This window comes from Excalfactoria chinensis, chromosome 7 (genome assembly GCF_039878825.1).
Source record: "Excalfactoria chinensis isolate bCotChi1 chromosome 7, bCotChi1.hap2, whole genome shotgun sequence".
Classification (NCBI taxonomy): domain Eukaryota; kingdom Metazoa; phylum Chordata; class Aves; order Galliformes; family Phasianidae; genus Excalfactoria; species Excalfactoria chinensis.
In genome coordinates, this window is record NC_092831.1 from 6,525,843 (window position 1) to 6,551,573 (window position 25,731).

Here is a 25,731-nt window from a genome sequence, read left to right on the forward strand (position 1 = left end):
ACGCATTCATCTTTGACTAATTGGATCAAATGATGGTGTAAGCCCAAAAGGAATAATTTGCTTGAAACTGACACTGATTTGGCAGAAATACATTCATTTTTTTTGTGGATGCTTTAGCATTGCAGATGAAGAGAAGGATGTGCAAATAAAGAGATCTGTTTTGCCATCTGTAGTTTAAGTTCTTCCTGCCAATGCCACATGTAGCTTAAAGATGTTTATTAACTGATCAAGCAGTTCTGCACAGACCTATTTACATTTGAGATATTATTATGAAAAAAGAAGAAGGTATTAATTAATAATTTGTCATGTTTCAAAGTAGTAGAAAAATGATAATCCCTTTGTCTTTCAGAAAGAAATAAAATTACGTGTTCACCGATTACTCTTGTCAGCTTAATAGAAAATCTTGGTCTATCTAAAGAAAGACAATTGTTAGGATTTCTGTCTTCCTTTACTGATGGGATTAGCATCCTTTCATTCTGTGTTGTAGATACTCCTTGCAGAAAGCCCACTCAGTGTTACATATCTCTCAGAGCCTTCTTTCAAGGCTTAAGGGTACTTCTGAAAACAGCTTGCTGGAAATTTCCCAGTGAAACTGTTCTTGATACAGAGCTATTTTTGACTGATTTTTTTTGACTTGAAAATATCTGCTTTCCGTGGAAGATTCTGGTTCCTACTCAAATGTTTTAGCTGAAATATATGTCAATCGTGTAGTTTTGTAGCCAAAACTTGAAAACTTCTGTGAGGAAAATATCAGACCAGCTGTAGCGGTGAGCACATAGGGGAATTTCACACCTTTCCTGAGGTGAGGTGATGCTTTGGTAGAAAACAAGTCCCTTTGCTACTAGCCTGATAGAGGAAGCCTGATTTAAGCAGAACAATCTGAGATTTTATTTTTATTTTTATTTATTTATTGATTGATTTATTTTGGTATCTAAAATGTAGGTGCCCTGTTTGTTGCTGTTTGCTTTTAATAATAAGATAAATTGGCCATCACAGTTAGTAACGTACACACTTCTTCAGCTTTACTACCTTCAACCAGAAACTTAGTTTGTGCCAGTCACTTGAAGTAGAGATAATGTGCTTGCAGTAATTGTGTCTGGTATCCATCAGTACATTTTACTTGTAACCTCCTGGTCCCAAGTGACAGGGAATAGCTTGGGTTATCAGATCATTGGTTTTAGGATGTTCCTTTCTGTGATTCTTCCAGTTTACTCCATGTCTCTTCTGAAGAGCTCTGCCTTTCCAATATAACCAGTACTGTATGGATGTCTTCCTTCTGGTCAAGAAGAAACTACTGGAAGTCCTTTCTTATTCTATATTTTAATTTGCTTAGTAAGTGATAGTTGTTAGCTGGAGCACTGCCTGTCCAAGAGCTGAAAAATGTCTCCAAATTTCTCAGTATTGGGACACTGCAGAGGAAAAAATAATGAATATGACTTGACATAGGGCTGCTAACTACAACAGACTTAAATAACAAATGAGGATATCATAAAAAAAATCAATACTCAGGAATATAGGAGGTAGAGATAGAGAAGATGTATTGGGTCATATTCCGCATCTCCTGCTGGAGTACAGTTGTTCACTGCAGTATGTCTTTTATTCAGCGTAGCCTTAAATTATTCAAGCAAAGGAAATACTTCTGCTTCCTTTGGGAGTGTCTGCCACACACTGCAGATCTCACTGTCAAGGGATGTTTCCAGGTGTGTAACCTAATGTATGCCCGTTCTCCAACCATTAGTGCTTTTCTCTCTCTGAACTTTATGCCTCTCAGAAGAACGGTGGTTTCTTCAGTATTGCCTGCTCCTTACACAAACAGATCTGTGGGAATGAACAGAAAATGCTAGGGCAGGTGGTGTGACACCCTCGTCATGTTTGCTGGAAGGCTGTGCACAGCCACGGCTTCCAAACCAAGTCCTTGGCATGGTGTTGTGAAATGTGCATTTAAGCAAAGTGGGATGTGCTGAACCAGAGTGTGACGAGGCAAACCTTCTATCCAGTTTCTTGAGAAAGCTTTGAGAAACCAACAGCTCTGGGAAATTCATAAGTCTCCTTTAAGAATTCACATTTGGATGAACACCTCTCTGCAGGTCTTCAGAGTAAGTCATTTAAAAATAGCTGCGCTCACTTTCCAGAACATCCCCCTCCTATTCGTTGTCACATTCTAAGTCTGCAGCAGGCCAGTCTCAGCGTACTGATGTGTGCTGGTTTCACTGCACATGAAAATGGTATTTCATTGTTTCCAGTTAAATAAATACCTGGTGTTGAAAGCGTGCAAATAACAGATTGCAGCATACTCACAATATGCAAAATGTTGTACTTTCCTTGAAACCTTGCCTTGAAGATGCCCTGTTTTCCCATAGTCCCTTTCATTGTCTCTAAGAGCCATCCGCTCCTTTCGCTCCACCCCATCACAGAATTTTCCTGTTCATTAGAGTCTTGCTGCCAGATGAGGACGCTGGACAGTGGGATTGGAACCTTCCCACTCCCCGACTCAGGGAACCGGTCTGCGGGGCGACACGTGTCTAAGCAGGAAACAGAAGCCCTCACGCCGTCTGAGCAAGTTCTTCTTTCAGCTCCTTCAGTAAAAGCCAAAACTCTTGAGCGAGAAGTGCCTTCAACAGCTATGAGTCAGGAGTCTGTGGAAAGCATAATTAGTCACTCAACATCTGATCCAGCCATGACTACCAAAGGTATACGACCTTTTCAAAGTCGCCTTCCAGAACCAGATTCCTCAGGTAAAATGTCAATTACACTGAAAATCACATTATTTCTATCCCGATGTCTGTTTAGATTAGCAGAAGTCCAATAATAATGACGATTGATAACAGGAATGTTAAATGCAGAGCAGAAAATATTGCTTTTATGAATGCGTGAGGTTAACAAGTTTGTGACCTGAGCCATATGGAAATTTTGTTGCACACAATGCTTATCTGTAACCGAGGAAGAAAGTTGTGTTGAGTACTTAAATCCTTTTCTCAAGAAACAGTACTTGAAAAAAAACACATATGCCAGCCTTGGAATTTGAACTGAATAAGAATACAGATGTTCAGCAGTGTTCAGGAACAGACTTTATAGCAAAGTACAAAGAATAGCTGTGTTGTGACACAGAAATGACATATCCACAAAGACTTGCTTTTGAAGCTGTATTCAGACAAAATATTCATTTGGCCTCGATGCATAAATTCTGAATATATGGCCTGGGCCTCAAAGGAACTCTTATTTTTTTTACTATATGATACAAATATATTTATTTATATGAACGTAAACTACCTCACTTTAACTCGTCTACAAAGTATGTGTTTACGATGGACTATAAAAGGAAAGCTGACAAAGGAATGAACAGACTTACAGTCCAGCAAACCATCAACACATAAGTTTGTATTAGCACGTAGTTCCATTGAACTCAGTGCAGTCCCTTAGAAACGCACACTGACCATCTTTGTATATTTCAAAGGCATTTGAGTAACTAATATATATGCCAATCATTACATATAGCATTTATTTTGTAATACAGTTTTTCACAGTCAGTGCAATAGACACAGAAAAAAACTCACTAATAGTAATTGACTTCATGGAGAAGAGTGTGTTTTCTGTTTTGTTTTGTTGCTGCCTTGATCAAATGCAATGTCATTGGCATTATACGTGTCAGCACTGTGTCAACAAACATATTTGCCCCTGTAAAACTTGTGAGTGCTTACCTTCCATGAGTCCATATTGTATCTACAAGTGAGATTCTGTGTAATTACCATGGAAGGTTAAATATGAAGTTTAAACTTAGTTTAAGTTGGTCAAATATGTGTTCTGCTATTGGGCTGATGTATATTGAGCCTAGGAGGAAAGAAGTCTCTTTTATATGTTCATCGGATGCATAGCAGAAGAATTCTAATTAAATGCCTTAGAACTAGTTGATTAAGCAATATTCCCAGTGTGGTGTTGTAATGGTATAATAGGCTGCAAACACACATTGTATGCTTCATTGCAGTCTGCTCTGCTCATTTCAAATCAAAGCTAAATAAAAGATATTTTACTATTTTTAAGTAAATGTACTGTTAATTAATGGTACAGCTAAGAAGGATTCAGAAGAGAAATCTTAGTTATAGATTATATGCTACATGCTTGAATAGCCACATGTGTGACCTCAATTCAGCAGTGTGCTATAGAGTAAACTCCATGATTAAACACTGTCATTATAACAAATTGAATAGGAACTGCAACCACTGAATTGCTTCGTAAGAAGTCAGCTGCAGTAAGTTTGTTCCAATCTTAATGTTAATATTCACTGCACCAAACTTGTGAAGTTTGTATCTTAATTAAATTGTCATGAAGAGATGTTAAAGAAGTAGTATACATGAGATGGTAGGGTCAATTCATTCTTTACCAGAGTATTTTCAATTGATTCTTTTCCTCTCCCTTCTCTCTCTTCCAAATTTCAATTATCACTTTATTTCATATGCACCGTATATCTTCTCTGATGTTCTGATTTTGCATAGTGCAAATATAGCAAATAAAAAGGCTAACTGATTGAGAGTTTCTGCTAGAAAGGTACTTCTAATTATATTTATGTTAACACCCCGTTCTCTCTCTGAGAACATAAAATAGCAAAGCAGAACGCTGCAATGCCTGGAAGAAGTTATTGTGTATTGTTTCTTATTTGAAAGAGTATATATGTCAAAACTAATGGACGGATTTCAATCTATGCCTTCCTCTCTGGTTGTTAACTGGAGAAAGGCTCTGGATAATATTCTGCCACTGTAGTTGTTAGAGTTATTCCAGTAAGAAACTAAACATAATTTGATGTAATACAGGTATCATGATTAGCCCTCAGTTTTTACTGAATTGCAGTTGAAACCCTTATGAAGATGGTGATGAGACCTACAGTTTAAATAATGTGTTTCTTAATTCAGGAATAATTAACCTTGCAAAGCAAAGTGAACAAGAACCAAGTTCTGTGACCTCTACCTCATTAGAGCTTACTGAAGAAACTGTGGAAAATAGAAAAGTTCTTTCAGATTGGACCACCAAGAAAACTACAAAAACAAAGGTATCAGTTAAGAAATGTCATCTATTGAATGAGATATGTATTGTGGTGTAAAGAATCAGAAATGGTGAATGTTTTTAATACAGTGGAAAGAATAGCTAACAAGCTAATAGCTCCATTTGTTATTTTTTTGCCCTTTGTTAGCAATCTCATTGTTTATTAATAATACAGCACTGAAAGGTACTTTGTCCTCATGCTTTACAAATTATGATTAATTATAATGCACAGGCATTTTGTAGACAAGGAAATTGATACCTTTTTACTGTGTTTTTCTCCTAGAGAAATTTGATCTTGTTTGTTTGTTTTCTTATGGAAATTAAGATAAGTTGTATTCCCCCCCTTCTCCCCCAGGTCTGTTTTTCCTTGTCTGTATGGCTGTGTATTATAGTGTGTGTGATTGAGCAGATGTGCTATGAAGGTATCGTGAAAGAGAAAGTATTCTCTTCTTCCATGTTTCTGTGTGGTTACGGTTAATCTCTGCAGTGATCTGTCTGTCCTTCAGTGTTTTCATGAAAACTGCAGAAAGAACAAACAGACAAATGTATATACCTGTGGAAAAGCTACAGCTGATGGTTGTTACTCATATTCAGGAATGCTGGGCTGTCAAGCCCTGTGAGAAGCACAGGGTCAGCAGGTTAGCAAATAGCAAGAAAAACTTTCTCCAGATAGCAGGCGTTAAGGCAAGGGAGCTGTCAGACTGCTGGCTAATAGGACTTACGTAGTAAGAGGCTGAAAACCTTTGGTTGCTTACCTTTTGTGTGTGTCTGCTTTATCCATTTACTACTGACTGGAGTAGCTCACATTTCTGTATAGTCCATACTATGGATATTTAGGACAGAAACAGAAAGAAAAATGGTTTGTCTTGTATATTATTGGCAAACTGGCTATGAATCTTCTGTAGTGCAACACCTTTGGCTTCCAAGGCACAACGACATAAGTGTGATATTTACCCTGTCTCAGGTACAACAGGTCACCCCCGGTTCTCAGTCCATGTTAATATGGTACATGTGTTACTGGTAGTTGGTCTGTGTAGAGCCAGGCTTGGTATGTCTGTATCTGGTATGTGAATGTGGCTTTGGCACTGCAGCTGGCTTGAATTCTCCCTGTGTTATCAGCAGTGTTGAGCATATTTGGCTGCATGCAGGATTCCTCAAGCCTGGTACCCAATCCATAAGCATGTACTTCCTACCTAATGAAAGTCCTTCAGCAACAGTTAGAGCTGCAGTGGGCATGAAAAGATGGAGAAATTGATGTCACTCTTTGAAAAATACATGTTAAAACTTTCTTGAGTCTTGGTAGGCAGCTGGTAGGCAATTGAGGCTATGATAGTAGGTAGCATTTGATGATTACTTACTTGAAGGATAAGCGGCTAATTAAAACAGTGAAAAATGTTTTAACAGCTGAATGATCCATTTCCATTGCATGAAGAATATAAATCGTTCCGCTCCTAATACCATCTCCTGCATTATTTTTGTATATTTGCATCATCTGAATGATCTCAATACCCTTATTTGTACAGGACAGAGCTCTAAGAGTGTGCACTTACTCTGCCAGCAGCAGTGACACTGAACCGGAGCCAGAGTATGGAACAAATTATTTTCGAACTGCAGAGGAGACATTAGTAGAGTTAACAAGGAGCAACAAACAAGGTAATTGAACATTTGTACATAAGGAATGTGTATCTCCACTCTGACTCAGCAACAGCTAATGTCCTTCACTGGAGTGTCTTATTTTTTGCTTTCTAACCCCAGATCTTACTTCAGTCTTATTTTCCATTAGCTTTTTATTGCTTTTTATTCTATTTGTGTATCCTTTTTTCCCCTCTCCTCTGCTGCTTTTGCTACCAGGAGCTAAACTTGCTGGCTTTTATGTATAAATCACTGCACTGCAAGTAAAAATTCTTCTGTTACATTATTACAGAAATTTAGAGGTCACTATAAAGATTCTTTCCTCTTTTTACTTTTCAAGTGTTATTAGCTGGTTATAATAACTCAGTGATCAAGGCCATAGCATTCCAACTTCTGTATCAAAGTGATGTTGGTTGCGGTGCCACTACAACCATGCATATGCACAACTCCATATATACATTGCCATTTTCAAGTACCAAACCTTTCTGCATGATCTGGTAGCGATTTGGAATTTACTGGATTCCAGTAGATGAAAACACCCTAAGGAATGCTCTTGAGATATTAGTTTTCTGTGTGTTTAATAACTGCCTTGCCATGCCCACCAGCTCTCTGTGCTGCAGGCTGCCCTGCAGTGCAGCAGCTGTGTGTGCCCTGGGAGGGGAGCAGAGTGTGGCTCATCTCCTTGCCCGCTCAGCCGGTGCCTTCCCTGCCACTGATAAATTCTGTCAAGTGCAAAGGCCGGTGCAAGGTCTCAGTACCACTGAGGCCCTAAGAGCTTAAGCAGTGCCTCAGTGATACAGAGGATTTGTGCTGACCCCCAGCACAGCAGTGAGCTTAACCTACCAGAGATTAGCACCTAGAGTAGATACGGCGGTGATGATTGCATTGGAAGTGCCACGGACAGTGAGATACTGTGGGCAGGCACACTGAGCTCTGTGGTGTCCACTGGGAGCCGGGCTGAAACATTTGGCATTTTCAGAGAGGATCCATTTTGTGTGATTACACCACAGGCAGAGCTGAGTAGGAAGCTCAGGCTGCTTACTTAATTTACTCATGTAAGTTTGTGGTTTTAATCTGTATGAAATGTTGCAAGTAATTTACCTCAGCCAGTAAACAGGATTGCTTGCTACAGATTACATTCTCTGGTGGGTTTTGTTGTTGTTTTGTTGTTGTTTTGTTGGGCTTTTTTTTTCGAAGGAGTAGGTAAGGATTTCTTCCAGTATTGATCACAGTTTGCAAAAATAAGGAGGTCTGCATGTGGAAGCAGTTGCATTGAATAAAAGCAGGTTCCAGGTTTGGTGATACATAAGCAGAACTTAAAACTGCCATTCTGCATAGCAAACCATTAATTTTGTATACATGCCTAAACTTTGGGCCAGTAAAAGAACTGAAATTCACAGTTGGGGCTGAGGCAAATAGAAAACAAAATGACAAGCCATTATTGCAGAAGTATTTCTGCCACGGTCATTCTTTTTGAACGGGATTTCTGTTCTGTAAATGCAGTCCCCACATTCAGATTATTAACAGTCATTCCATTCTGTGTTCAAAGATCTTTGCTTCTTTATGCATGTGAGAGATATATCCTCAAAACATCCACGTGAAGCTGAGGTGGGGGCTGTAGCAATTCGAGTCGCAGAGAATATTACTGTATGCGTAGATAGTTCTATGTTTACTAGATGAGTCCTCAGAACATTAATGAATTTTCCCTTGTTGCAGTATTGTAATGTTGGAGTGATTTTCGTTTTCCATTTATGTGTGGGGAATGGGAAGACTGGTAGACTGAGTGTCCAGTGCAAAGGCTGTTGAAAGCCAGTGATAAGAGTTTCATTGATTTGGTGGTCTTTGGAGGAGACTCCCAGTGCATAGCCCAGCATTACAGAGAAAGTCAGCAGAATAGCTCGCAATAAGCCAAATGTTCCAGGTTCTTTCATTTCAACCATGAGAATGTTTGGATTCCAATTTCATGGAGGTTTTGTTCTGATGCGATTCTATGAGAGGCACTGGAGGCAGAGGCTCTTCTAATGCTATAGGTTACAAGATAGAATTGAAGTTTGTGTAACAAAAACTGTGAGGAAAGAGCCTAATGATCATTCAAGCCTCTCTCCTCTGTGTCTTTTTCGTGAAGCTGCAGAAAATTCCTTTAGTTTTGATCTTAATATGAGTTTTGATCTTTGGGTTTTGGAAGTTGAGGTTGTACTCCTAATGTTCTTCTACTACAGTAGGATATATAACAAATGAGTAGGGCCTGTTTCTTTACCTTGCTAGACTATGTTTTATACTGTTGTTTTCATTGGCTAAAAATGTAGTTACAATGAAAGAATTATCAGTAGTCCAATGGAAAGACATTAAAAAGGAGCTTAGCATGTCTACCCTGTAAGGCTACTAAAAATGGGGGATGAAAAAGTACAGCAAATAAAGAAATGGAACAATCCTTCCAAGTTAACCAACTTTATTAAAAGAAAAAATATTTTAGCCATTTCATACTGTCTCCTTCTCTCTGAGTGTTACATATGAACGGTCCTTTCCAGATGTATCAATTGTGGAGTTAGCAGCCACTATTGGAATTCTTTTATTACCACTGAACTACAATTTATTTAGGCTGCATTTCATCAAGTAAATATGCCGTAATGACATTATTGTTAATATCTTTTACAGCTGAGCAGGAAAAACAGAAGCAGAGAAAGTCGGTTCTGGGGAACCCAATGTCAATCTTGGATTTATACCAGCACAGTCTCTATGGCCATTTTGGAGAGGATGGACCTGAACAGTTAACGCATTTCAGTTTAATTGAGCAGCTGAGTGGACCTTCCGGTAAAGACAGCAAAGGCAAAGAGAGCCCAAGCGTGAGTTACTGTGATTTTTATATTACATCTCATTTTCTTTGTGGTTTTTACTTGCTTCTTGTTTCCTCTTCAATGTGTTGATTGATTACTGAAACCAGGCAGACTGAAGAACAGCATGACCTGCAGAAGAGTAAAGATCTAAATATATTTAGAATGGGATGATCTGATGCTTGTATGATAAAGTCTTCCAAAAGTGACAAGTAGAGACAGGCTAGGGATAGCATTCTGCTATGAAAAGGAGCTGAAATTCAAGGCTAGCAAGAAAACACAGGATGTATCTTTTAAGACCACTCTTTCACATGAAGCTAGCTGGTACGTGTAGCACAACATGCAGTAAATGAGTGAATGACACATCTGAAGTAGTTTTGTAAAAATTGGAATGAAAGCAGGCTATGGAAGTCAGCTGTCTTCTGTTCTCTGCTGAAATATGGTTGATGTGAGCTCTGGTACTCCTGATTTGAGGGCTTTGAGCATTATGTTATTAGTGATCAGTCCTTATCTGATCAATGGATCTTGATTGCTAAACACAAGCCTTTCTCTTTTTTCCCCTTATCTCATGTGACCCCACTTGTTATTTCTGTCACTGGAAGGGCTAACCCTGACATCATGTAATCTCAACATCTTTGAGAAGCACCCTCTCAGCCTATTTTCTCACACTCCTTTCTCACTCGGTCTCTCGTTTGCTCTAATGAGGTTATTTGTTTGAAAACAGAGGTACCCAGCCATGATCCACTGTTTCCATTTTGTCTTCATGTTCAGGCTCTTTCCCCAGCTCTTTTTTCTTCTTTTTAAATACAGGCTCTTTTGTTTCCATGTAAGATATCCACATTCTGTAGCAGAAAATAATGAAAGAGCTGCAGTTGGTAGCATAACAATTCCATTCCTTGAGTTTATATATATATATATATATATATATATATATATCTTCCCAGACCCCATTTTGCAGCTTCAGAGAATGACTGTGCATTGTAACTTCAGAAGTGAATAACTCTAACCAAAGTTAGAGCCTTACAGCTTGCAGGAATCCAGGCCAAATGTGCAGAAGGAATGTGTGGCACAAACTGGCAATGCCTTTGTTTATTCTAACTCTGCTGGCATAAAAGTCCCACTTAACTCAATATTAAATTGACTCACAAACTTCTGAAATGCATCAGCCTCATTTCCTGATCAACCAGATTTCACTGGTCCCCAGAATATATTCAGTATGAATATATTTGAGTCATATTAGAAAGAATAATTGTAAAGAATCTGGTTTCCTAGTTGGGAAAAAGGGGAGAGAAAGAAAGAAGGTAGAAGAAAAGGTAGAAGAATTCTGGGATAGATGAAGGAAAATAATATGAGCACCCACTTAATTCTGCATCTTGAGCATTTAGAAATTGATAGCTTAATTATGCAGATGGGATGAATTGTGTAAGTGTGTGTGTGTGTGTGTGTGTGTGTAAGTAAGGCATTTCTGCCCTCTCAAGGCCAATATCTTTTGTTATTAACTGAGCAGTTTCCACCATAGGAAAGTTGCTCAGATCCATGTCTGCTTTTATTTTATTCTTATGCATTTCTTGTGCAGGACAGATCTCTACAGTGTACCCAGTCAGTGCCAAAACTTAAACAAAACTCGTTAGATTGGCTTTAGGGTCCTTGCAAAAGTCCATCATAAAGGTAGAAGGCAACAGGTATAACTCAGCACAAGCATTTTTTCATGCATTGTGGTGGGGGCCTTTTGAGAATACTTTAAAGGTCTGAACTAGCTCTCAAAACAGCATTGCCTCTCAGTGAACAGCAGGAGCTCAATAGAGCACTGGGGATTTGCCTATTAGTATAAAACTTTCCAGAATGACAAATGAGAAGCAGTGACCATGGAGAGCAGGTTGCCCTACACTCCTTGTTTGAACCAGCATGGCAAATTTATCTCAGCTGTAATGTGTCCAACCTGAGAAGATCCACTGTCTGTTTCAATTAGAACTGCATGTTCTGGAACTTTTCCCACAAGAAGGGGGCACAGCAGAACCTGAGGCACTTGTGGTCAACAGCTCTGTGGAAAAAGAAAGGGAGAAGTTTTGAGGTGAGAAAAATATGCAGCTTTCATACCAAATATCTGGTGTTTTGAACAAGGAAATGCTTAGTGCTTTGAATTTCCTTCCCAAATAGCATTTATTACGCCTTAAAATAAAGAATAAAAACAAAAAACAAAAAACCACTAGTGCCATGATGGACAGAATGAGTTTACTCTGCTTGTCGAAAGAGCAATGTGCTGTGTCAGTCCCTTATCCCAATTAAATTGGACTGTACAGCACCAGTAAGAAAGTGGCTTCAGTCTGGGTGCTCTAATGAGGCACTCTGGCAGGAGCTGTGCTTGCCCAGGCTGGCTGTCACTTGGGATGTCTCCTTCCCACATTCACCAGTGTTACCCCCAAACTATAGACACAACAAGTTTAATCAGCAAAAAGTGCTGCACAGAAGGAGCTTCAGAGGAGAAATGATCTATGGGCAGTTCCTGTGGTAAAGAGACACCGAGTGGGCAGTTTGATGAATAACAAAGGCTTCCATACATTGAAAGAAGTATATTTGTTGTTCCAGTTCCTTATCTGCAAAGTCTTGTAGAGCACTGTGCTTAAATTCCCTTGACTCTTCTCACCGCCAATTTGATGATACGTTTATTTTGACCTGGGAAGCATATTGTGAAGCAGTGTCATACTTGTGTACACTGCAGTATTCTGGACAAGGAAAACAAATCCAGGAAAGAAGATGAATTTCCCTTGCCCAGGTCTATTGTTTATTCACTTATTTTATGATCAAATGAGAACCAGTACAAGACTTTTTATTCTTTGTTCCCTTGGAGAAATAAAGGAAATGGCCAAAGTGTTATTATTCAATCATCCTTATGATCCCAAAGCAACACAAATAATGGATTTTCTTTTCTGTCCTTAACCAACCGTTCCATACTTCTTTTCTGTAATGCGAGTCATAGAATCACAGAATCGTAGAATGGCCTGGGTTGGAAGGGACCTCAAAGATCATAAAGCTCGAACCCCCCTGCCACGTATAGGGCTGCCAACCTCCACATTTAATAGTAGGCTAGGATGCCCAGGGCCCCATGCAACCTTGAACACCTCCAGGGATGGGGAATCTACAGCCCCTCTGGGCAGCTGTTCCAGCACCTCACCACTCTCATAGTAAAGAACTTCCCCAACATCCAACCTAAATCTGTCATCCTTCAACTTAAAAAAACATTTCTCCTTGTCCTGCCATTATCTGCCCTTTCAAAGAGTTACCTCCTGTTTTGTAGGCTCCCTTTAGATGCTGAAAGGCTGCAGTGATGTCACCTGCACCCTTCTCTTCTCCAGGCTGAACAAGCCCAGCTCCCTTAGCCTGCGGCTTGCTTATATTTCAAGGTATAACTTGAGAAAGAAAACATCCTTTATGGAAGGGGCTGTGGTACCCATCACAGGTTTCTAAATTCTCCTGTTTTCCCTCTGTTATGACAACACGCATGAGCATTCTGACATTTCTATCACACCTGCTGAGTTAACTACATCAGCAGCAGAACTAGCTGGCTGCAGTAGCTGAGGAGATACAACGTGAAGTTATGCTGTGACTCAACATGGCAGAATTTTTATGCATTGTACAGATGACTGATGGAGATAAATGCTCAAATCACCATGTCTTGCAATTCAAGTAGATATTAGAGCATGCTGGCCAGTACAAGAAAAGGAGAGATTAGAGAAATTCCTACTGTTTTGGCTGCATACACAATTGGGACTGATGTGGCGGCATTCCCAGATAAACTTGAGGGTTTTTTACAGCTGGGTAAGCTGATTGGGAGTTAATGCTGTTTGGTTGTCTGATTGTGCTCACAAGCCTTCAAATGTATCATATTAAGAAAGTGGAGTATCCACAAAAGGACTCGTAACAGTAATAAGGATGTTTAGTAATTGCACACCACTTGCCATCCTCTGTGATCCCAGAGTGTTAAGTTGGGATGGATGTATCCAGCATCCCTGAATTACAGCAGCTGATAAAGCAGCCTGGACACCTCTGCTGGCTGCGCTAAATAAGAGTAAAGGGAAAACGAAAGCATGAGCTTCTTCTGCTTGAGACTTGTCTCCTATGGAGATCAGTAAGTGGTGAGCTAAGGCTTGAATTGGCTGCAGAGAGAGCACACTTCACACTGTGCGCCTATTTAGACAGCCCTGGAAGAACATGCCAGCAAAGCTTAGGTGCTTGATTTGGGTTCTCTGAATCATTTTTTGTAGTTGTTTTGTTCTATCTTATTTATTTCTGAATGGAGACACTCTTTAAAGAGGCTCTCCATATTTAAATATCCATGGTAATTTAAGGGAGACACTGGTCTTTTCCACATTACTAGATGTGCTTAGGGAAGGATTCTGCTTATCACAGTAGAAAGATGGAGACAGTGATTTAGGCCCAGTTGTTAATTGGGAAGAGCTGCATCCTAAGTGTTTCAAGTGGTAAGGAGTTACAACTCATGGAACTATCTACTTGCTTGCCTGTTTAGCTATCTTACATTAGATACCACACTTCTAACCCAAAATTGGGAAGATAAACTTTGCTCCAGGGTTGTCTGTGTGGGGAGCTGAGAAGAAGCAGATATTGTAGCTACCATTTGTATTTTAGAGAGTGAAATGCCTTTGCACCCTCAGGCGAGCACTAAATTATTACCTTGATTACACTGTTGTATATTAATGAGAGTTCGTGCAGCTGGGGCAGCGCCGCGTAATTTCCAGCTAACTGCTTGATCTCGGGAGCTCAGTTTCACTGTCTGTGAAGTGGGGACAGCGATACTTAACCTCAAGTTACAAAAAACCAAATACAACAAACGCTGTAGATGAGTTGGGTCATAGCTTATTTTGTGCAGCGTTTTTCTGCAAATAGAGAGTTTGAAGCAAGTTTCACAAAATACTATATCGGAAATTAATGGAAGGTAAGGGGAGCTCCTTTGCCAGTGACAGAAAGTATCTAGAAATTATGGTGTTCTGTGTGCTAATTGCGTGTCTGTAATTCATTAATGAGATGCAGCAAGTCAACCTCCTTTTTGCTGTTCTCCTTACTGAACTTAAGACTGAGGAGAATGATCAGGTGCAGAGGGAATCAGTTCTGTTTCCTCTTCTAGGCCCAGTGAGACTAAGATGTTGAGAAAGATGCTGCCATCGTAACATTTGTAGATAGGGAATAAGCCTGCAATCATTCTCTGACTTTTGTGTTTTAAGATCAATGCTTTTCTTTCATGCGTGGAATCAGTATATCAAATCAGTGCATAAGTTTAGGGAGATGGTTTATTAATGTAGACATTAGATGAGGCTAGCCTAGCTCCACATGGTCTCATTCACTCAGGATCAGATATCCTTTCATCTTCCTTATCACAAGAGCTGCAAATGACTTTTACTGTGTTTACGCTTTTGTATGTCATCTCCAAAATGGAGAGCACATTAGCACAGGGTGTGTAGAGAAGATCCAGCAGCAGTTTTAAGTGCTACAAAGGAAAGGATAACTGCCCATCGTGTGTCCATTTAGGGCTCAGCACATCAGTTTTGGAAGCAGAGTGGTTTGCATTGCCCAGATGAGACGGGCACGGTTCTGAGCCTTGTGCTTGAGCTAACCAGGACCCACAGCCTGCACCTCACATTCCCTAAATGTGGCATGCACGGTGGCCTCTAAGCTGCACGCTTTTCCACTTACCAGAATTGAGTTGGTAGGAGCCATTCTACTGCAAATAGAGAGTCTGAAGCAAGTTTTACGAAGTATTATAGTGGAAATGAATAGAAGGTAAAGGGAGTCCTTTGCCAGTGTCTGAAAATATCTAGAAATTACACATTTCTGTGCTCCAATTGTGTGACTGTAATTTATTTATGAGGTACAAAGTGCACCTCCTTTTTGCTGTTTTCCTTGCCAGGTTTAAGACAGAAGGGAATGATCACCCCCCTCCTTAGGGCTGAGGGCTGCAAGCCTTCCTTTCTGTTTAAGTGAAGGTGCGTGATCCTCAGATGAACGATGCCGTGCTTGTTCCGCCAAAGCAAAGACTGTCTGAGTAATTATCCAAGTTGATGTAAGATCTTTTGTCAGGGGAATTTCATAGGAGTATTTGACAACATAAGTGACAAAAACCGCAGGAGCGTGATCTGATAAGAAAACAGATTTTACCACATCACCCATGGGAGTATTACAGAATTAAAAATATTTTTCCTAGCCTCAAGCCTGATTCAACTCAGTGTGGGGAAACAGGGAATTGGAAATAGGCTAGGTTGTCTCCAGACATCAACAAATCCCACATCTCTGCATGTTTTTCCCTTCCATAGGGCAGGTTCACACCCGAAGATCTGCTATCGAGTCTTATATTCCTAATCAGGTCTCATTGTTCCTCGTATCTTGCCATCAAAGTCGCCTCCAACAAGTGAAGTGAAGAGACAGCAAAACAAACAATTTGAAGACTGCTCGGCAGTCTCCTGGGACCAAAGACTCACTTGACGTGTATCACTTAAAAGAAATGTTGTGTAGGGTGGAAGAACATTCTTACAGTTAGCCTGAGGAACTAGCTTGGCAACAGTAAAAAGCTGCAGTTATACCGAGACTCGTTTCTCTCCCTCTGCCTTCTAGGTGAAGCAAGTGAAGCTTCTTTCAATTCTGAGAGCTGTAGAAAAATAGCATGCAGTGGAGAGTGGTGCGGCAGCACGGAGGGTGATAACATTTTCTATAACTTGATTAAGCATAAAAAAGCTCTGGCAAGGGAAAAGGACATATGTAAGGGAGAGTCCACCGAAGGAAAAGCAATTTAAATAGCATGCGAGGGACTCTTATGCCCTAAAAAAGCTGATGTAGTTCTAACAGTAACAGACTCTATAATGTTAGTACTGAGCCACCAAACCCCATTCTGACTAGTCCTCCAGCTGGTGTGAAAGTTTTCCCTATTTTATGTTTGTTTAGTGTATTTATGGGGATGGGTAGGTGGCGGCATTTTAACTCAGATGTCTTTTAGCACCAAGTTTTAAAAGAGTCTTTGGCTATCGGTGAGGGACATGAAGCATTTGGCACAGCACAGCAGGCTGCATGACATTTAGAACACATGGCATGCAAGGCTAGCGGGAGAATCACTGGGATGTGAGGCTGAGAGAAGATGCGGAGGAAGTGAAAGGCTGGAGCTCCAGTAGGAAAGTTAAGGACTTGAAGCATCTCAGGCACGTAGGTGCAGTTCTGGTTCTGATGGCACAGTCACGTAATGCCAGATCCCATGGTAACTCATGGCAGAGAACTGACCCACGCCTCTGCATCACACTGCACACTGCCTTGCAAGGACAGACACTGAGCCCCGTAGATGTCTGTTTACCTACAAAACTCAAGGTTATGTAAGGATTTAATAGACACTGTGGCTCCTGGGCTTAACTAGGTGTATCCTTTCTTTTAACAAGAACCAGAAGCACGTACTCAGTAGAATAATCATTTGCAAGCTGATTTCCCTGAGTGGAAAATGTTCTGAGCTGTTCCGCAAAGGTTTGGCAGATGGAGCAGCTGTGGTTTGCAGAATGGCCCAAAGTGCGCTGGTGTTTCTGCCATTTGTAACCAGGCACTCGTCGGTCCTCTGGAAATAAAGCTTTCATTTCATTTCTCTGTGTTGAATTGGAATATAATAATAATACTGTCGGCCAAAATGGAATCCAGGGCACAGTAGCAGCAGTAGATGATGAATATTAGTAAGCTTGTAAGACAGTGTAATTGTAGTAATGGTAGAAATGATATCATTAATAAAAAGCTAAAAATAAATTGGATTCAATAAACATTGGATTGAGTCAATCGAGAGAGGAGCAGTAAGGCAGGGAGGTATTCAGTGAGCTGTTTGTTTTCTGAGACTGCAAAATATTTTCACTCCAAGAGGAGCATCTGATTAGCAGAGTTAAATGAGATGAATAATGCTGTAATACTTCTGTGAATTGCGTTTCCAGCTGAAACTTGCCTTCTCCATCTATAACAGCGATGTGTTTGCATAAAGCACTCAAACATCGTGAAGGGAAGGGTAGGGAATGATCAATCCATTAGTATGAGTGTTCTGTGCTGAGCAGTATACATGAGGACAAGTTGCACAGCTGATCCTAGCAGCCACTGTGGCAGTACACTGGAAATGTGTTAGTAAACAGGATTTTTTGAGAGGATGCATTTTGTTTTGATATGAGCATGGGCTGTAATATCCTGATCGGCGCACACTGTGAAAAGGAGGCAAGTTTTATGTCGCTTATCTGCAAAAATCATTTTGCAAGAGCTTGATGGAGTTTACAGTTTGTTCCACCATCTATTTTTATCTCCCCAAAGTGATTCACCTTTTATTTAAATAAGAAGTTATATGTGATTTTATGCAGTGTGACACTGAGATTGGCTGCATCCTGACAGAAAAGACCAGGTAAGTATTTTTTTAAGTTCAAACATTCTCATTTATGATAAGCACCAAAGGGAAATATTCTGTTTCTTACTGCGTTTTGTCCATGTTACGTGAACTCCAGGCCTCGTGGAGTCATTTTGATGGAAAGCAAAGTTTGTGTTTGGTAGGGCAAATAAACATGGGATTTAGCAAACGTATTAGCAGTAGGTGACATAGGGAAGTTTAGAACGTTTATAAGATTCAGCTACACACCTTAATACCTACTTATCTTCCACGAAAGCTAAGAGTGCTGTATGCTTTTGTATCATGTTGCAGTTCCCCCAGCCTAAACTGCCCTCCTTCAGCCCTGAGACACATCCACACAGCTCAGCTCCACGTACTGCTTGGGCTGCTCCAGTCTTTCCCTGAGCACTGATAGAGGTCACCAAGACTTCTAGAAGCTCTAAAAAGCTGTGACCTGCAGAACTTTCCTTACCTCCTCTAGTTTTATTCTCAGTAATTATAGCCCCAAGTGACTGTTTGAAGAAGTCTGAATATTCATCAATCAAACATTTAGAAGTTTACTTGTTGAGTACTCAGAATAGATCCAACTGTAAAAAAAGATATTAAATGGATTTGTGTGGATGAAGAAAATATAGCGGAGGTGGGTGGGAACAGAGAAATTAAACATGAATATGTTATATGGCTGAGTATTTTAAAATTCAAATGTTAATCATGCATTAATAGTCTGTGATATTTCTAATAACATCAGTGTCTGAAATTTGCCAAGACATGGAATATGCAGAAGTTACTAGACTAGGAGGCTTATTGGTAGCCCATGTACTAAGATACAAAGCAGATTTGAGATGCAAGATGCTTTTCAGACAGCGCCTGAAACTGATGAATAGAAGTAGCTAAGCAGCCAGCACACGCTTCCCAATCACTATTGCAAGCATTATTTTGCCCTGTGTAGCCTAGCTGCCAAATGCACCCTTACCTGCAGCCCTAATCAGTACAAATGCAGGCCCGTTTCTTCAAGCTTCATTTATCTCCTAATGGCAGTACCTAAATTCATATCTAGACACTGGCTGCCCAGTTTCTGAGGGTGCTAGAAATCTGCAGCTTTTTTTTTTTTTTTTTATGGCTTTGCATATTGGATCCTGTGAAAATAATGGTGTTTACGTAGGCGCTCAGAAATTGGTTTAGATATTCTCCCTCTGTCAGGCAGAATTCAGACCAGTAGCATCCTCCTGCTCCTGCTGTACAGTGGCTCTGTGGGCAGTGTGACAGAACCTCAGCAGGCAATTTCCCATGGGCTAAAGGGAAGGCCAAATACTCTATCTTTTCTAATCTGGTCCTAAATTGTTACAGCTAAGATCATATCATAATGAAACTGTTTGTATTTCTAAGCCCATGTTTTAATTGCATTTTCCGTACCATTAGAGTATGAGCAACTAGAAAGTGCTGTAACTGTGTCGTTTATATCATTTTACAGAATATTTTTACCATTGCTATTATTGGAACATCATCCATCCTTTTCTTGTTCTTGAGAACCACTGTAACAAGCCAAGGTACCAAAGAGTTCAAACTTTATAATACAATGTTTCTATAAATGAATTCTATTGCAAGAAAAAATGGAATCTATTATGCCATCATTAGCACAGTGATGAAAACAGAGGCAGCAGAGCAAGCCAAAGAACAGCAGTCACCATCTAAAACAGCTGAGTAATGTGGAGAGCTGTAACCTTTCTTGTTATCGGATAAAGACTGAATAGTCTTCCAAGGTCCCGTTTGTTCTTGGTAATTTCATCGCTTGTTGGGGTGATACTGGAAGATGAAGTTGTCTGGGTACGTAGGAAATTTAGGTATAAGGACATTTATCTTCATGTCTCATTCTGCAGGGCAAATACTGTTGGTTTCATGTGTTTTTTCTCGTGTTACATAAAAGTACTGGGTCTCTCAGTGTGTGTGGTTTTTGTAAGTGGAATGGGAGCTAACATTGATGGCACCCATTGGTGCCACATGCAGTGCATTGTTCTTGTGTTGTGTGAAAGTGTCTGAGAGCCGACACACTCAACAGGGCCACAGACTTTCATACTTTGGACTCAGGATTTCAGGTAACTTTTGCCTTTCCTGTAAGAGATAGAACTTCTGTCACTTCTGTACCTTGTTCCCCAGAAGGTTATCTGGTATGGAGGCTGGACATGAAAGGCTGGAAGGATCCAGATTTATAAGTGAATCACTGTTGATAATTACCATGCGTATTTACTCAGGGAAAGAAACTAGTCAGTATCCATAGCCCTAGGACACAGAGGATGAAGGGAAACTTCTCCATTGGCTCCATAGGCTCTGGATAGCAGAAATCCCCTGAGCTTTCAGACAGAGACGTCCAATTGAAATAAAATTATAGACAATTCCAATTGATACATCAGAGTCTGGCTTGCTGTTGCTCGTGGCATTAGCATTTGCTAACCTGTGCTAAGCCAATTTTGTGAGACAGTTGGGAGTTTAACAAACCTATTTCAAATTTCATTTTGGAAGACTCTCAAGCATGGGGGAAACTGGTTGTGGTTTGTTCATTGCAGCAGATGGTATCCCATTTGGTGTTTGTTAGCTTTGTTTGCAGCTCAATATTTTGTTTCTAGGGGAACTCAGTAAGTTAAATAATTCATCTCTCTAATGCATTAAGAGTCTAATCCAAAGTCTACTGAAGTCAGTGCAAAACATTTGATTAACTACCACATACACTGAATCAAATGCCAGGTCCTGTACAGTGAGGAGCATTGCAGATGCACTCTAGTGAAGAGAACAATACAGGCCTCTGCCTCTGTCTTTCCATGGAGAATTTTCTGCCTGCAAAGGAAAAAGAATGAATTTTCAAATTCAGACAGAGAGCTCAGCAGTTTGGAGTGCGGGACTGTGGAGATCAGAGCAGTGTTCTGGCTGCCTGTCCAAATCACTGAATCTCTTTTGCTATTAAATTCCCCTTTTTAAAAAAAAAGAATATAAAGAATATAAAAAAATGTCTTCCAGCCACGTTTAGAATTTAACCCAGTACTTGTAGCAGAATGCTTTGAGGACATTGATGGGGCCCTATAGTGATATAGAAAGTAGATATAGTATAGTAGATATAGTAAGCAAAGAATCACTTAATATATTCATCAAGAGCTCTTACTCAAGATAGAGTCTTGCACCACAAGAGCTAACCACAGACCATTGCTCAGGAACTTTCAGAACATGAGAAGCAAACTTGCACCCTGATCCTGCCGTGAGTTTTGCATGAGCAGAGCTGTGCTGCCTTCAGCAGTTCTGCTGTGCATGCAGAGCTCTTCACAAAGCCTGCATGGCCAACAGCTTTATTCCTCTCTTACAAGAATTCAAACCCTGAATAATATAAAATGTTGAAGAAATCAGCATTTAAAAAAATGGATTTGTGTTCCAATAAATATCAGATGTCTGTTAATTTTCAACATCAGTATTCAAATTATTTGCCAATAGAGCCAGGGATCTACTTTATTCAGTATTTTTATCCAGTTTTCCTGTTTGTGCCATCTTTGGTCATTCAGAACATGAGTGCATATTACCTCTGCAGTGTATCTGCATGAATTCCAGTTGTATTTTAGTCCTCCTAGTGGCCTATTATATTAACAATATTATCATCTCTATTTTAGGCATAGGAACATGTTCTGCATTACCAGTATTCGCAGCAGTTTTCAGTATTAACACTGCAGTAACCTTATATTGGTAAGGTCAATAAATCTTCTGAAGCATTTGTACAGAAAATGCACTCATGTGGCTGGCTGTCCCTTCACTTTATATACAAATCAAAGCAAAATCAACACAAAAAGTGCTACATTATTCTGTGAATGCAAGGAAGCCCACAGTGGGAACAGGATACTGAGTCCACATCTCCACACTGAATCCCTGCTTTGATCATTCCTGACAAAGATTTCCTTACAGCCAAATTGGGGATCTGACCCTGCAGAACTGTGATTTCCAATGTATGCTTCTACCGTGCTTCCCTGGAAAAGAAATAAACAAGGCCTTGTCATAACAAACATCTCACATTCTAATAGGAGATTTTTATAGCTTGAATAGATTCAGCACAAGTGTTTGCCAGCCTTATAGATCCTGTTAGCTGCTTAGCCTGAACCTTGCTGCTATCTAGGAAAGGCAAAGGTGGAAAGACGAAGGTCTGTCAAGTGCATTTTCACTCCTTGCTGTTTCCAGGCAGTGCCCCTCAGAGAAAGTCTGCAATCATTAATGCCTTGACCAGATCCAAGTGAAGGACATTTTCTATGCCTGGTTCAAACAAAGTAGGGTAGAAGTTCTCTTGACCAGAAACAGATGTGTCTAAAGGATGAAGCAAACAAACCTAAAATCACAGACTAGCACCCAAACGATGTGTTTGTTAATCACAACATGTATCACTACTTTATTTATTTACTTTAAGCTGGGAGGCAAGCTGAACACTTTATAAATTTCCTGGCTGTGAGAACATCCATCTGCATTTCCAGCATTGGTCTTCTCAGTGCTCAGCATTATTCTGGTTATTTATTCGCAGTGCTTCTTTTTGATCATCGTTTAGAGTTGGGCAAAGGAATATCGTCTGCAGACTGCATTTGTGACAAGAATTGCTGATACTCTGTGTATAGCCATCTCTCTTACTTCCTTTTGTATTAGTCCATATGGTTACTGGGTCACAGCCCAGGACTGTATCCTTGCCTTGAGTTACCTGGTAAGCATGAGATTAGTAGCAATCTATACTTTTTCCATCAATATACAATTTATTCTACATTTATTAAATGTAGTTTTAGGCTGTTTCTATTCTTGCGATTGTCACCACCAGCACAGGCATGCTGTTCTCAACCAGTGACTGACAACTTTGTCAGATGCTCCAAATGACATGGATACCCTCAAGTAATCAGGCATGCTTCAGTATTCAGGCATGTAACAGATACTCATAAATCAAACAAAGAGGCCCCTTTCATGACATGAGTCCAGCATGAGACAACTGGGAGGGCTGAGCGAGGAAGCAGAGCTGTGGCAGCTGTGCAGTTGTGGTTTCTGATGGATGAAGGCTAGCTGGATGTATGTGTTTTGTGTATGTGCAAAGTAGCATCTTAGAAAAAGTAAGCATCTTAAGAGAGCAGGAGAACCAGCAGTGATAGTGGTGGTCAGTCAAAACTGGAATAACTGCGGAGATAAGACTAGGGAAAGAAAAAAGGAGGACACCAGTGCTCCTTTAATACCTGGAGCACAGGAATCATCAGTAGAGCAAATATGTCAAAGTTGCTCTAGAAAAGCATTGTAACATAACTTCTGGGTAACTCAGAATTGGGGCCTTATAAACAAACACAACCAAGAACTCAACAGGTCTCTGAAGCCCTTTAAGTAAAGCAAGTGCTCAATTCATACCACTGTTCTTCCCAGTTCTGCCATCTTGGGCACTAAGCAGGAACTTGGGTCACAAAATGATCTTCCAAGCCAGCAGCACAAAACTCTGGGCACATTTGTGTGTGCAGGCCTACCTTGCTGGAGCTCCTTTCCTCTCCAGCACCTTGAACAGGGTGCCATGCAGCAGACACCTGCAGGTCCCCAAGCCTTTGCAGGAGTCCACGGGCTTATACCAGCAGGTCTCTCTGTGTTAGCAAACATGTCCTCAAGCACATCTGAAATTCAGCCGTGAATTTCTCAGCTTTTTAATTACATTTTTTTACTTATCTTCCAACAGTTTAAGGTTTTTTGTTTGTTTGTTTGTTTGTTTTTCCCTAATTCTTGATTAGTTTTTGGTTGGCTATTTAATACATTGTTTGGTTAACTAATTCATGTCGCTGTTTGTAATTATTGCCTTACTATAAAATCATCGTAATAGAAGGTTGGTTGTTGTTGTGGGTTTTTTTTTGTTTTCTTTCCAGTAGAATAACAAGTGATTTTATTATTCAAACAGGACTTACTTCCTGCTGTTTTCAATAAGATTTTTAATAAATATGTAAATCTAAAAATTAATTTACTGCGTGCGTTTGGCAGCATGATTCTTGAACTGACAAAAGTCTGATGGATTGTAAAATTATCCCCCCTAAAAATCATCAGTCATAGTAAACAGAATTTATCAACCCCTGGTAATTTTACAGCTTTTTCTTCATCTTATCTTCTGTTAGGAACTCACTTAGAATTGATTATAATATACTACATTTCTAGAACCATAACTCATTCATAGATTAATTAGATCTTAGGTTAATATCCCATCATGGTATGGGACACGAGCCAGCAGTGTTTTCCAGTTGTTACAGAACTGCAGCAGAGAAACCTTGATTACTGTTCCCATGTGGTTTAACTGCCAAGACTAATCACTAATCAAATTCAAACCACATAAAATGGAACATCCTTCATAGCATCTATTTTCTAGCTGACTTATACTATGGACTCTTTATTGATATAACTGGGTGTACTCAAATGAACTAAATGTTGCAAGAGAAAATTTCTCCTTCCGTTTGGTTCTGCAATCTCTCTCTAAAACTTTTGAGTTTTTGAGACTCTAAAACTCTGCCCCTCAAATTATCTTCCCTTCAGCAAAGGTAAATTGTTTGCATAGGTTTAGAAAGTGCATATAAATATCTGTACTATTAGGTAGGATTTGATAGCAGATGAACTTAAGCACAAGTTTCCACTCTGTAATTCATGATCTGCTTGAATGAGTACTGAAAGTTGTTCAGATTGTAATATTACCTTAAGAGATGGCAAGAGCAGTTATGCAGCCAGCATAAGTTGCACCTGTGCTGTCCCTTGCTCTGATTATAGGGGAACTTTTGAAGTCTCATTGCCCAAGATCAGAAAACAGCATGCAACTAGTTCAGCTGCAGCAGGTCTACTGAGAAGGCAGCCTGCTTGCAGCCTGTCCCTCTGCTGCCTCCAGGAGTGCTTGCCAGTGCCACCTGTGACGTGATTGCCTGGCTTCATCTTGTAAGCCACATCTGTCATTGAGGGAGGGCCCAATTTACCTCCTAATATAAGAGGGTACACCTGGGGAGCTTTTTTAGTTGTTTGCAGAGGCCAGGTGTCACAGAAAGGGCAATGACTTTTGGTTTGATTCATTTGAAGTGAAAAAGCCCACTGACAAGGAGTCAATTGAAATCTGGAATGGACAGAAAAATGACAGCTTCTAAACAAACTCTTTTGTTGGAATGGGGTTGGGGGTTAAGCACATAATTAAGACTTTTTTTAAGGATAAAGAAAGTCTGTATTTCTGGTTGGTGAGAGTTTGGAAGAGATGTCATTCTGACATGCATGTACCAGGTACCCATCATATGGAGGTTCCTCCACGGTGACTGGAAGTGCAGTCTTGCAGAAGTGGACTGATGGGTCTGGAAAGATTGTTTTTCTCTTCCCAGCTGTCCTCATAAGAAGCTAAAAATGAGAAACTTGTTTCCTGTGAAGCTCACTTCTGAGTTTAAATGATGTCTGTGAATCATCTTTAGAAGAGGGACGTTCCCCTTTTTTCCTCTGCAAATCTTCCAGCAGAGATTTGTACCCGTTGAACTCACCTGCAAATATCACAGCCCTATTTGTGCTTATGACAAGCCAGTTCTCATAACTGGAAGAATTATTACTACTTTGTGTCTTCATACTGCTGATTCACTCTTGGTCCTGCTGTTTAACATCCCTCCGTCTTGATCTGCTCCTTCTGTCCTTTTGTCCTTAGCTCAGTTGATGTACCGTAGGTATGCAGAGGCTAACCTGAAGTGAATCTAGTCCAGTACTCAAGAGAGGATTACTAGCGTGGAAAATTACTACCCACTGCCAACTGCCGTTTGCTCTTGAAGAGCAATTCCGTTTTCCATCAGTATGCTGGGTGACTGACAT

At 40.1% G+C, this 25,731-nt stretch overlaps 1 protein-coding gene across 2 annotated transcripts in view; it reads left to right on the forward strand.

Annotated features, from left to right (window-relative positions):
- The window catches only part of NCKAP5 (NCK associated protein 5), a 356,004-nt gene that overhangs the window by 321,449 nt on the left and 8,824 nt on the right, over window positions 1–25,731 (forward strand). For both annotated transcript variants that reach the window (XM_072341540.1, XM_072341542.1), the window contains 4 exons: window positions 2,433–2,735; window positions 4,905–5,041; window positions 6,558–6,687; window positions 9,322–9,509. In XM_072341540.1, the coding sequence (XP_072197641.1) occupies window positions 2,433–2,735; window positions 4,905–5,041; window positions 6,558–6,687; window positions 9,322–9,509 (758 nt within the window). The remainder of the gene's footprint in view (window positions 1–2,432; window positions 2,736–4,904; window positions 5,042–6,557; window positions 6,688–9,321; window positions 9,510–25,731) is intronic.